Source organism: Triticum aestivum, chromosome 2B (assembly GCF_018294505.1).
Source record: "Triticum aestivum cultivar Chinese Spring chromosome 2B, IWGSC CS RefSeq v2.1, whole genome shotgun sequence".
In the NCBI taxonomy this organism is placed as follows: domain Eukaryota; kingdom Viridiplantae; phylum Streptophyta; class Magnoliopsida; order Poales; family Poaceae; genus Triticum; species Triticum aestivum.
Genome location: NC_057798.1, coordinates 754,611,989 through 754,625,653, shown reverse-complemented (window position 1 = coordinate 754,625,653; position 13,665 = coordinate 754,611,989). Strand labels below are relative to the sequence as shown.

Sequence of the window (13,665 nt, the reverse complement as noted above, 5' to 3'; positions counted from 1 at the left end):
TTCAACAAGTTCAAGGGGTTGACTACGATGAGACCTTCTCACCCGTAGCAATGCTTAAGTCTGTCTGAATCATGTTAGCAATTTCCGCATTTTATGATTATGAAATATGGCAGATGGATGTCAAAACTGCATTCCTGAATGTTTTTCTGGAAGAATAGTTGTATATGATGCAACCGGAAAGTTTTGTCGATCCAAAGGGAGCTAACAAAGTGTGCAAGCTCCAGCGATCCATTTATGGACTGGTGCAAGCCTCTCTGAGTTGGAATAAACGCTTTGATAGTGTGATCAAAGCATTTGGTTTTATACAGACTTTTGGAGAAGCCTGTATTTACAAGAAAGTGAGTGGGAGCTCTGTAGCATTTCTGATACTATATGTAGATGACATATTGCTGATCGGAAATGATATGGAATTTCTGGATAGCATAAAAGGATACTTGAATAAGAGTTTTTCAATGAAAGACCTCGGTGAAGCTGCTTACATATTGGGCATTAAGATCTATAGAGATAGATCAAGGTGCTTAATTGGACTTTCACAAAGCACATACCTTGACAAAGTTTTGAAGAAGTTCAAAATGGATCAAGCAAAGAAAGGGTTCTTGCTTGTGTTACAAGGTGTGAAGTTGAGTAAGACTCAATGCCCGACCACTGCAGAAGATAGAGAAAAGATGAAAGAAGTTCCCTATGCTTCAGCCATAGGATCTATCATGTATGCAATGTTGTGTACCAGACCTGATGTGTGCCTTGCTATAAGTTTAGCAAGGAGGTACCAAAGTAATCCAGGAGTGGATCACTAGACAGCGGTCAAGAACATCCTGAAATACCTGAAAAGGACTAAGGATATGTTTCTCATTTATGTAGGTGACAAAGAGCTCATCGTAAATGGTTACGTTGATGCAAGCTTTGACACTGATCCGGACGATTCTAAATCGCAAACCGGATACATGTTTACATTGAACGGTGGAGCTGTCAGTTAGTGCAGTTCTAAACAAAGCGTTGTTGCGGAATCTACATGTGAAGCGGAGTACATAGCTACTTCGAAAGCAACAAACGAAGGAGTCTGGATGAAGGAGTTCATATCCGATCTAGGTGTCATACCTGGTGCATCGGGTCCAATGAAAATCTTTTGTGACAATACTGGTGCAATTGCTTTGGCGAAGGAATCCGGATTTCACAAAAGAACCAAGCACATCAAGAGACGTTTCAATTCCATTCGGGATTTAGTCCAAGTGGGAGACATAGAAATTTGCAAGATACATAGGGATCTGAATGTAGCAGACCCGTTGACTAAGCCTCTTCCACGAGCAAAACATGATCAGCACCAAGGCTCCATTGGTGTTAGAATCATTACAGTGTAATCTAGATTATTGACTCTAGTGCAAGTGGGATACTAAAGGAAATATGCCCTAGAGGCAATAATAAAGTTATTATTTATTTCCTTATATCATGATAAATGTTTATTATTCATGCTAGAATTGTATTAACCGGAAACATAATACATGTGTGAATACATAGACAAACAGAGTGTCACTAGTATGCCTCTACTTGACTAGCTTGTTGATCAAAGATGGTTATGTTTCCTAAACCATAGACATGTGTTGTCATTTGATTAACGGGATCACATCATTAGGAGAATGATGTGATTGACATGACCCATTCCGTTAGCTTAGCACACGATTGTTTAGTATATTGCTATTGCTTTCTTCATGACTTATGCATGTTCCTATGACTATGAGATTATGCAACTCTCGTTTACCAGAGGAACACTTTGTGTGCTACCAAACGTCACAACGTAACTGGGTGATTATAAAGGAGCTCTACAGGTGTCTCCAAAGGTACATGTTGGGTTGGCGTATTTCGAGATTAGGATTTGTCACTTCGATTGTCGGAGAGGTATCTCTGGGCCCTCTCGGTAATGCACATCACTTAAGCCTTGCAAGCATTGCAACTAATGAGTTAGATGTGACATGATGTATTACGAAACGAGTAAAGAGACTTGCCGGTAACAAGATTGAACTAGGTATTGAGATACCGACGATCAAATCTCGGGCAAGTAACATACCGATGACAAAGGGAACAACGTATGTTGTTATGCGGTCTGACCGATAAAGATCTTCGTAGAATATGTGGGAGCCAATATGAGCATCCAGGTTCCGCTATTGGTTATTGACCGGAGACGTGTCTCGGTCATGTCTACATTGTTCTCGAATCCGTAGGGTCCGCACGCTTAAAGTTACGATGACAGTTTCATTATGAGTTTATATGTTTTGATGTACCGAAGGTTGTTCGGAGTCCCGGATGTGATCACGGACATGACGAGGAGTCTCGAAATGGTCGATAAATGAAGATTGATATATTAGAAGCCTGTGTTTGGACATCGGAAGTGTTCCAGGTGAAATCGGCATTTTACCGGAGTACCGGGAGGTTACCGGAACCCCCCGGTAACTTAATGGGCCTTAATGGGCCTAGTGGAGGAAGAGGAGAGGAGGCCAAGGGGAAGCTGCGCGCCCCTCCCCCACCCCCCAAATTCGAATTGGACAAGGAGGGGGGCGGCGCCCCACCCCCTTTCCTTTCCCCTCTCTCTCTCCTTCCCCCCCAAGTCCTAGTCCAACATGGAAAAGGGGGGAGTCCTACTCCCGATGAGAGTAGGACTCCTCCTGGCACGCCCTCCTCCTGGCCGGCCGCACCCCCCTGCTCCTTTATATACGGCGGCGGGGGGGCACCCTAGAGACACAACAATTGATCCTTGAGATCTCTTAGCCGTGTGCGGTGCCCCCCTCCACCATAGTCCTCGATAATATTGTAGTGGTGCTTAGGCGAAGCCCTGCGATGGTAGAACATCAAGATCGTCACCACGACGTCGTGCTGACGGAACTCTTCCCCAACACTTTGCTGGATCGGAGTCCGGGGATCGTCATCGAGCTGAACGTGTGCTAGAACTCGGAGGTGCCGTAGTTTCGGTGCTTGATCGGTCGGGCCATGAAGATGTACGACTACATCAACCGCGTTGTTATAACGCTTCCGCTTTCGGTCTACGAGGGTACATGGACACACTCTCCCCTCTCGTTACTATGCATCACCATGATCTTGCGTGTGCGTAGGAAATTTTTTGAAATTACTACGTTCCCCAACAATACCAAGTACAGTCATCACATTTGGCCTTCAATCTTTTTCTATCATTCACAGGCAACTTAACATCAACTCTATTCTTGGAGCAATACTCTTTTATGGCTCTCCTCAGTAGCTCAACTGTTTGGAAAACTTGGCCAACATGAAATTTAGGACAGTGTAGGTCCTCTTCCCTAAATGCCTTGAACTTCATGTACAATTCTTCATCGTCTTCATCTAGTGGCCATTGATCATCACCTTCAGACTCATATATTTCATCCTCTTGCTTATTTTTGCCTTTGTCTCTAACTTTATCTTTTCCTTTATCCGAATCCTTTTCTTTTGCACTATCTTTAACTAATTGTTTCCCTCTCACTTGTTTGTCTTCAGGTTCATCCATGTCAACATTATCTGCATATAGATCATCATCACCATCATTCATGTCATAATCACTATCTACTATGGCACTAGGATCAAAATCTGAATCATCTGAATCATTGTCATCATCTATATCTTCTTCTTCTTCTGCCATTGCATATGAAGAATTGCACTGCCTTCTTGTTTTGGTGGTCACAACTTCCTACTTTGTCTCTTCTGCCTCATGTTGTGGTTGTTTTTCCTCATGTTGTGGTTGTTCTGCCTCATGTTGTGGTTGTTCCGTCTCAGGTTCTGCTTCTTCTGCCTCAGCTTGAATGACAACAGTCTCTGCATCTTCCATATTTGCATCTTCATCATTGACAATAGAGCAGTTCCTCTTTGCAAACACATACTTGGTAACATCATCTGCTGAACTGTCTGGGTAGACCACCTGTATAGGAATAGGATGCTCTGCTTCTGATCTCTCTGGCTCATTGTTACATGCTCTTCTAGGACTAAATACTGGAGGCAGGTGAGTTATTGGGAAATTCACCACATCATCCTCAGAACGGTTGGAATCCAAGCTGTTGTCATGGTCCAAATATAGACTGAAAGAGTTATGACCAAGAGACAAAAATGTCAGCATCTGATCAGTGTCTGCATCTCCTCTGATCTCTCTCAATCCATTTTGCGTGATTGACAGTATAGGAATCGGGTAGTACACTTTCAATCTCCCTGCCATTTCCCACCCAATCTCTTCCACTATGTTCTCAACCATAAGTGGAGACCATGTCACTTCATCAAGTTCATCATACCACACAACATGAGCATTCACATAAGAACGGTTGCTACCACGTCCAAGGAAATATCCTCCATGGTTAATCTGAACTAATTTTTTTTTGCTCCGTGCACCTTGCAAAAATAAAACATTTACACAAGGATCAGAAACATCCACAAGGCACCACCTTTACACCCTTAAAGCCATTCTCCGAAACCCCCAAATCAGAACACTAAACCCTAGAGGAATCAGAAGTCTAGTGCGGCCGGTCCTATGTAACTAACCCAAAATTGAGGATGCCCAAGCCCTACTCTGATCCAAATAGGTACAAAATTGTCACGATCAAGAACAAACCTAAAACCCTACTCTGAACCCCCAAATCCAGCGCAAAACCCTAGCCTACGAAAATATGGACTCCAATGCGAGGAACCCTAGAACCAACTGAAGATTTCTTATGCCCAGACGAGATATTGGAGATTAACAACCCAAAAATCTAAGAAGAAAGGGGAAATTTTGGGACTTACTGTACTTTGGGGGCGGCGCGCCGTCAGGGCGACGAATTGGTGCCATCGCCGCCACGCCTATGCGCATCCCCCGATGAACAGGGGTTGACGAACCGCGCATCTCCACCCTCGCCGGCGCGTCCGACGCCGATGAGCCGGTGCGCTGCGACAATCGCCTCCCTCTCCCCTGCGCCGCTCCCTCTGCTTCGGTGGTAACGAAGACGAACAGGCAAGGGGATTTGATCCATTTCCAATGACATGGGGGGTTTTGTGCAAAATGGACGCGCGGACGGCCGCTCCCTGCCACCTGGCGCGGTCGATTGTTCAACACGTGGTCAAGGGGCGGTGTACGAGCTCAATACGTGCTACAGTGTCAGTATAATCACGTCTTGTCGTATATAGTGACCGTATTGCAAGTACGGTGACTGAAGTGAGCAGATGGAGCAAAAACAGTGACTTCCGATGCATTTTACTCTAAAGATATCAACCGATTGTTGCTAAAGAGCAACACTAAACCTAAAGTACTATGTACAATGGCAGTTTCGTTTTATTCCAATTTTGTCAGCATTTTCTTGGAAAAAAAGTGTGAAATTTTTTGAAATTCGAACTAACTTGTAAGGTGTGACATTTCTTTTTAGAAAAGTGAACAAATTTTTGAAAAAACATGAAAAGAAACTTTTGAAATTCCAAATATTTATTGAATCCTTTTATATATGATGAACAATTTTTAATATATATTTAAAAGCAAATTTGCTGAGCAATTTTTAAAATACAGACTGAATATTTTTGTGATATACGTTGAAAAAAATATTTAAATACATGTTGATCATTTGTGTGATACACACTAAACAATATTTAAAACACACGCTGAACATTTCTATGATGTACGCTTAATAATTTTGAAATACAAAATGAAGTTTTTAAAAAATATGTTGCACATTTTCTTAATATAAGGTGAATATTTCCCTAAATATACAATGAAGATTTTTTGTACATAAACATGCAATGAACTTTTCATGATACATAAAAAAGAAAGAAAACGAAAAAAAGAAAGAAAAAGAAAAAAGAAAACAGAAAACAGAAAAAGGAAAATAAAATAAAATAAATAGAAACGGAAACAGAAAAAAGGAAAAGATAAGATAAAGAAACAGAAAGAGAAAGAGAAAGAGAAAGAAACGGCAGAGGGACATGGGCGTCCCCCGACGCCCCAGTCTGGGCGCTCGCGCGCGTCAAATAGGGTTTGCCTCCGCGGCGAGGGCCTCGATCGGCGCCGTTGCCCGCCCGCCGACCGACGTCATCACGCAGCAAGCCTCGCTGCTCCGCCTGACGAGCCTCGATCTCGCGCGTCGCCACGCCCCCGTCGACTCAGACCGCTCCGCCATGACCGACGCCACACGGACTTTGCCCAGTGGCGCCCGCCCTCTGGCGGCGGAGAGGGAGATGGGTGTGGCGAGCGCCGGGCGTTCCACGACGAGGTCAAGGTCAGGAGGGGATGCCAGCCGAACGAATCAATTCGAGACACAACACAAGGTTGCATCACACATCGCACGGGAGAAAACAGCTAGAGAAACGAGAGTTGCATCATGCATTTCATCACGGAGAAGATACAGATCAAGATCAGATCACAAGGTTTGCAGTTCAAAGCACAAAGAAAAGAGACCAGTAACACACGGTCGCCCTAGTATCTACACCCACTAGACCAGACCCCCACCACCCACAAAAATCAAGCCCCCATCCATCCACCCATGGCATCGATCAGGTCCCTCCATCAGTTGCGGTGGTTCTGCAGCTGCAGCAGCCGGGAGTAGGCCCCCTCGGGCCGCGCCACGAGCTCCGAGTGCCCGCCGTGCTCCACGACGCGCCCGTCCTGCACCACGGCGATGCGGTCCACGCCGCGGATCGTCGACAGCCGGTGCGCCACCAGCACCGTGGTCCGCCCCTTCATCAGCCGCTCCAGCGCCTCCTGCAGCACGCTCTCCGACTCGGCGTCCAGCGCGCTGGTCGCCTCGTCCAGGAGCAGGATGGCCGGGTCCTTGAGCACCGCCCTGGCGATGGCGATGCGCTGCTTCTGCCCGCCCGACAGCTGCACGCCGCGCTCGCCCACCGCCGTCCGGTACCCGTCGGGGAGCTGGCTCACGAACGCGTGCACGTTGGCCGTCTTGGCCGCCTCGACCACCTCCTCCTCCGTCGCGCCTTCCTTGCCGTACGCGATGTTCTCCAGGATGCTGGAGGCGAAGAGGGCCGGCTCCTGCTGCACCAGCCCGATCTTGCGCCGCAGGGACTTGAGGTTCAGCCTCCTGATGTCCCTGCCGTCGATCATCACCTTGCCCCCTGTCGGGTCGTAGAACCGCTCGATGAGCGCAATCACAGTGCTCTTACCAGAACCACTAGCTCCAACCAGAGCCTGGCTGCGCCCGGCCTGGATCTTCAGGTTGAAATCCTTGAAGATCTCAATGTCAGGGCGAGACGGATACGAGAAGTCGACATGCCGCAGCTCAATGTCGCCACGAACAGTGGTGACACGCTCTGCCTCCGGATCATCAGGCTCGATCCTCGTCGCCCTGTTGAGGATGCCGAAGATGGAGCGGATAGATTCGCCACCACGGATGATCTCCGGCGCAAGGCTGACCGTCTCGGCGACGGAGTTGGCAGTCACGACAAGGACGACGAAGACCTTGATGACCTTGGAGAATGTTGACCCGTGCGACCGGACCAGATGAGAACCATACCAGAGAATGAGCGCTTCCGAGCAGTAGAGGCAGAGCTGCGAGAGGCCGTACAGAAGGCCCGCGGTCTGGCTGCGTCGCAGGATCTGCTCCTCTGGTATGCGCAGCTCGTGGCTGAAGAGAGACATGACCTTGTTTTGAGCGTTGAAGGCCGCCACTGTGCGGATGTTGCTCACGCCTTCACCGGCAACCATGCTGCTCTTGGCGTGTGCCTTTGCTGTGTCACCAGCAAAGCCCTTCATCGAAAGTTGCTGGAAGCATCAAAGGAAACAACACAAATTTAGACCATATCCAGTTACATTTGGTATATTTTCCATACAATGTACACTGCTGACAAAACAAAGCATTGTTCTGATACAGATTTTGATTCAGAAAAAGCGCACTAAAAATTGGTCTCTTTTATCATTTGCATTATCTTAGAGTAAGGTACTCTTCACTAATGAAAAAACTGGTTGAGTGAAAGCCTGAAAGGTAGGCCAAGAAATTACCTGGGCAAAGTTGGCAAGCACAAGAAGAGGGAAAGTGGCCAGAATAAGGATCGCCACTCTCCACTCAATGACAAAACCGACGATGAAAGATGTCATCAGGGACGTTATGTTCTGCAGTATCACTGATATCCTCTCGGCTATCGCCGACTTCACATCAGCCGCATCAACTGCTACACGAGCAGCCACAAGACTAGAGTTGTTTTCTTCTTCATCGAACCAACCAACTTCGTTCCTAAGTATCGCTGCAGAAAATGTCAAAGATTTACCGTAAGTTTAATATGGGACCACAAAAGTACAATGATTATGATCATTTTATGGTGCATACCAGACAGCATCATCCTCCTAACTCTGGTTGTAAGATTTTCTCCCATTATGCTGAAGAAGTAATGCTGCACAAGATAAGCAACTACGGCGTATATGCCTGTGCCAATATAGATGAACACATAAAGCTTAGTTTTCTTCTCCATTTGAACGGGGTCCTTGTAGTAGAACACGTCGAGCATTTCACCCATAACAATGGCAAATGTTGGGCCGATGAATCCAGATAGAACAGAACCAATAGCACCCAACACCGCATAGGGCCATTCAGGACCATTCAGTTTTAGGAGCTTGAAAAAGTAACCACGTGGTGCTGGGTATTTGAGGCTATTATCTGCACTTGAGATCATCTCGATGCGCCCATCTGCTCCAGTACTGTACTGATAGCTCAGGTTCCGTAAACTTCCCGACCTGAGGCTCAGAGATTTGGTGGACAGAGAGCTTGTCAAGTGCATCGAGCGTGACCTACGGGTAGATGCAGCCCCAAGATCTCTGTTACGTGCGCTTTCCTGAAAGCGAATCAGGGATGCATATGCTCCAGAGGTTCCTTTTGCTAAAAGTTCATCATGTGTCCCAGTCTCAATAACTTGGCCTTGTTGTAACACCGCGATCATGTTTACATTTCTGATGGTGCACAGACGGTGAGCAACAATTACTGTAGTCCTCCCAACCATCAGGCGGTCTAGAGCTTCTTGCACAATGTTCTCCGAGTCTGCATCTAAAGCACTGGTAGCTTCATCAAGGAGCAGTATCTTGGGGTCCTTCAGCATAGCACGAGCAATTGCAATACGCTGTTTCTGACCACCAGATAGCTGAATTCCTCTCTCCCCAACCTATGAAAGAAATCAAACAAATAAATAATCGATTGATTCAACCTGACATGCATGTTATCAAACATATAAAAGTAGACTAACCATTGTGTTGTATCCATTGGGCAGCAGAGAGATAAAACTATGAGCATTGGATGCAGTTGCTGCAGCCTCAACTTCTGCAATTGTGGCATCGGGCTTTCCATACAAGATGTTCTCAATGATTGTAGTTGCAAAAAGGGCAGGCTCTTGGTTTACGAGTCCAATTTGATCCCTCAGCCACCTCAATTGCAGTGTCTTGATGTCAACATTGTCTAGCAAAACCTGGCCTGCAATTCAAGAGAATTTTATTAAGGGCAATCCAACGGGAGATACATACACAAAAAATAGTCAAACATGAGGCATCGGTGATTAGTCAGGCATTACCTTCATTAGGATCATAGAACCTTTCTATCAGAGCCACAACAGTGCTCTTACCAGACCCACTGCCTCCAACAACTGCAACAGTTTTCCCAGCAGGGAAGAACAGAGAGAAATCCCGGAAGATCATAGCATCAGGCCTTGATGGATAACTGAAAGTAACATCCTTGAATTCAATATTTCCGTGGACCTCCGCCAACAACTTGCCATCCTTATGATCATGAACTATGGAGGGCCTATGACGAATGACCTCCAACAATTTGTATCCAGCAATCTTCCCTTTGCTGAAGGCTCCAAGGTTGGAGAATGCCTGGCCAAGACTCCTGCAGAACCAAAGTTCAAGCAAACACACCAGAGACGTCAGAGCACCAACAACAAGCAAGAGAAAATAGATGAAACAGGAGGATGAATTTTTGCTTACATGCCACCAACAATTGCAGAAAAGATCGCAGTAAAGGCCTTGCCACCATCGCTCTGCCCATTCCTGATGAAGACGCCGGCATACCAGAATACTAGTGCCCATGACATGCACGCTATCCCGTAAGTGCACCCAATACCAAGACCCTTTGCCATCCCAGCTTTGTAACCAAGCTTCAGTGTATTCTGGATTGCTTCAGAGTACGAATTGAGTGCTTTGCTCTCTCCAACAAATGAGTAGACTGTTCTAACTTGCGCAATTGCCTGTGGGAGAATGTTTTATCCCAATTCATAGTCAGCACTATGCATGATGTTCCAAGTAACTTGATTCCACAAGTTACATGACAGTGACAACATTAAAGATTATTTTACAGTTATTCAAATAAAGTGTGGTAAATAAATAAACTCAAGTAATTCTAGGCAGCACTAGAGCATCACGATATCTAGGTCAAGTAAATGTAGGCAGTAACAAAGCATAAGGATAACTAGCTTAATCTTTTTTCAGAAAACAACTGGCTAAAGCACCTTTAAACTCCGACGAAAAGAAAATTGCACATGCTTCAAAGCATTTTAGCGCTTTATGTGCACATGACCGATAAATAAACAATTCCGGTAGCATATGGGTGGAATTTCTTTTGGAATACCAGAAAAGCATACACACCAACTCCCTGGTATCCACGGTTGACTATCTACATCCTATGCCGCAAAATGGTCATACTCAACCTCCTATATTCCACTGTCATCACACATCATCTTTAGTTTTCCTTTTTGAATACTACCACATGTTGTCTTCTTCAGTTATTCTCTATGTTCCCCTCAAAATAATCAAGATATCCACAAAAAACTTTATAAATCATCGACATTTAATATGGATCGTAGGGAGCATGTCTTTTTCTGCTGAAGATGGAGTAAAATTTGCTGGACATAGTTGATTATAAAAATAAAACGAGAGATGATATTTGTAGGCACTCTGAAAACCAAAATATAAATGTAGGCTCGGTGGGCCACTATGGCTAGAAGGGTAGCATGTCATGTAAGTCTGCTTGAAGCACAAACAAACGACAATATCGGCGCAATGCGCTGCCCCCACCCTAGTTATGGAATTGCTCATAGGATTCCCAGGGAACAAAGGTTCAAAGGCATTAAAGCGATGTTGGTCAGTTCTCAGTTGTCATGCTGCATAAGAGTAGTACAAAAGATTTCTCATGTTTGGTTCCTGATCAGCAGGCACCACCAGAAAATTACCACCCCACCTACCCACCACCCTGAATTCAGGCCGGGAAGTCCATGGACGCACTACGCATGATGCATAGATTAATCCGACACAAATCCTAGGCGGATCCGCGACAAAAATCCTATGACGGGGAATGGCCATCGCCGATTATTGTTACCTGCTCCGCGACGACGCCGGCATTGGCGTAGGACTCGCGGCTCTTGGAGGTGAGGCCGGTGAGCGTGTAGGCGTAGAGGCCGCCGGCGAAGGCGATGGCCGGGATGACGGCGACGCTGAGCAGCGCGAGCCGCCACGCGGAGACGAAGCCGACGACGAGCCCCGCGAAGAAGGTGGCCAGGTAGTGCATGAAGTTGCCCACCTTCTCGCCGATGGCGTCCTGCACCAGCAGCGTGTCGGTGGAGACGCCGAAGACGATGTCCCCCGTGCGCGCGTCCGTGTCGAAGAACCCGACGTCCTGCCGGAGGACGGCGTCCAGGTACGCCTTCCGGAGCGCGATCACCTGCCGCTCCCCGGTGTACATCCAGCACGCGATCTCTGCCGAGAACCCAAACAAATATTGTTACGGCTTCGGTCACATTGATTCCAAGATGGTACTGCTATGCTACGGCTTCCACCGGCGCCGGCGCGAACTCCGGCGAGGTCGAACACGCCGGAGTCCATGCCGGAGAAGGCGACAAACGTAATTATTGTTAATTTGTCCCTGTTTGTGGCGGGATGGCGACGGGACGGGACTTGTGTTAGTGAGTGGGGTGGTCTCCGAGAGATGCCCCACCGGCCATGACCAGATCCCGTTTTGCGCATAGGCCCCTGTGGTTCCCGTTGTGCTCGGAGAGAGCCTTTGAGCGCCGGAGGAAACGAGGGGAGAGGGGCGTGCCGGGTATTCTGCGGAGATGGAGGGAGGGCGCCGGACGGAGACGAGGAGCTCACCTGCGTAGGAGGCGACGCAGACCACCAGTCCGAGGTAGACGAAGTAGAGCGCATACTGCAATGGAGGAGGAGTGAGGAAAACCAATCAGTGGTGAATGAGCGCTGGTGATCTCTGCAAGATGAATGATCCGAAAACAAATCGGGGAGAACATCGATCGAGCAGTGGGAGTGGAGTTGGCGATGTAGTTGTGCTAGTACGGACCTTGGCGACCTCGTCGGTCATGGCGCGGAGGTCGGTCTGGTTCTTGCCGAAGCCGTTGATGAGGTCCCCGAAGAGCAGGAAGAAGCAGGGCATGGCGGCGCCGTGCGCCAGCGCGCCGAGCGTGCCCAGCGACATGAGCGCCAGGTCCCACCGGTCGGCGAAGGAGAAGAGCTCGTGGAACGCCACCGCCTGGTCCGCCCGCTTCTTGCCCTGCCCCGCCGCCGCCGCATCGCACCCTGCCGATCCGTTCGCCGCCTTCTCCATCTTCTCCGCCTTGCCGTCCCCCGCCGCCGCCGGGTCCGACATCGCAATGAGCAGCTCCTCGACCCTCGCCCGCTCGCTCGCTCGCACGCGCTCTCAGGCCGCCATTGACGCCGCCGCGGCCGGGAGCATTGGACGGCGAGGCAGGGGTCTCCCTCCGGCCACTGCTTGGCCTTGCTTTCTTGGATTGGGGCGCTGGCTCTGGCCTCGGGTTTCGTGACGTGCAGGAGAGGTTTGTGGGAGGGGATGGGGGAGGAGGGTGGTGGTGCCTTTGTGCTCCGCGCCGCGGTGGTGGTCAGAAGTAGGCAGGGCCTTGGGGCGAGAGATAAAGAGGAGAGTGCCGAGGCGGGGTCAGAAGATCGGACCAACTGGTGGAGTGGAGTGGTGGCCTCACTCGCGGTGAGCTCACTCTGTTTTCCTTTTCCCAGCTAAATCGTGCCCCTCGATCTTCCATAGATGTACACGGGACAGTTCACAATCACATCAATCACGATTTACCCCATGATGATCACGAAGGGAATTACACACACAATCTAATTGTTTGTGTTGCAACCATGCATACATATTTTAGCAGTGATCTTTCCTCCATGATACTTTTCATAATTATTAGTTTGATCATATCCAAAGTTTGATGATATTCTTCGTAATTTACAATGTGATTCTTGCCAAAGAATGGTGTTCTTCGTAAGCCACGTATAATCCTCTCATCCTATGGTCAAAGATATTTTTAAAATTTATATGATCCTTCCGTCCAAAGATTGATACTCTTCATAATTAACGTGATCCTTCCGTCCAAAAAAGATACTCTTCATATTCAACGTGATCCTCCTCTCGCGATGATACTTTTCATACATTGATGTCTGGCTAATGAATTGCATGTGTTTGTGGGACGATTTTAGGGCATCAATGGCTGCCTGTGAAATGAACGACACGACTACGGACTCCCCTTTGATTGTACTTCCTCCGTCACAAAATAAGTGACTCGGTTTTGTACTAGCTTTGTACTAAAGCTAGTACAAAGTTGAGTCGCTTATTTTGAGATGGAGGGAGTACATATGGCTCTCACCCCGCATCAAAATAGTTAGGCCCGTTTGGAACAAATGAATTTACAGATTTTTCA

At 47.6% G+C, this 13,665-nt stretch overlaps 1 protein-coding gene across 1 annotated transcript; it reads right to left on the bottom strand.

The window, feature by feature from the left end:
* Positions 1–6,305: 6,305 nt before the first annotated feature.
* LOC123047168 (ABC transporter B family member 19) lies at positions 6,306–12,882 on the bottom strand. Its single transcript, XM_044470666.1, has 9 exons — positions 12,285–12,882; positions 12,083–12,137; positions 11,313–11,689; positions 9,926–10,185; positions 9,511–9,827; positions 9,190–9,413; positions 8,283–9,108; positions 7,958–8,199; positions 6,306–7,720 (listed from the first exon to the last, which is right to left on the bottom strand). Exons 1-9 carry the CDS (start codon positions 12,588–12,590, stop codon positions 6,512–6,514), a joined length of 3,816 nt encoding a protein of 1,271 aa, XP_044326601.1. The 5' UTR covers positions 12,591–12,882; the 3' UTR covers positions 6,306–6,511.
* Between the last annotated feature and the right edge of the window lie 783 nt (positions 12,883–13,665).

Coding starts and splice junctions, on each gene's coding strand:
- LOC123047168 (XM_044470666.1), bottom strand. CDS start 12,590: ATGTCGGACCCGGCGGCGGCGGGGGACGGCAAGGCGGAGAAGATGGAG. Junction 9,828..9,925: donor TCTGCAATTGTTGGTGGCAT/GTAAGCAAAAAT, acceptor TTGGTTCTGCAG/GAGTCTTGGCCAGGCATTCT. Junction 9,109..9,189: donor CCAATGGATACAACACAATG/GTTAGTCTACTT, acceptor TTTCTTTCATAG/GTTGGGGAGAGAGGAATTCA.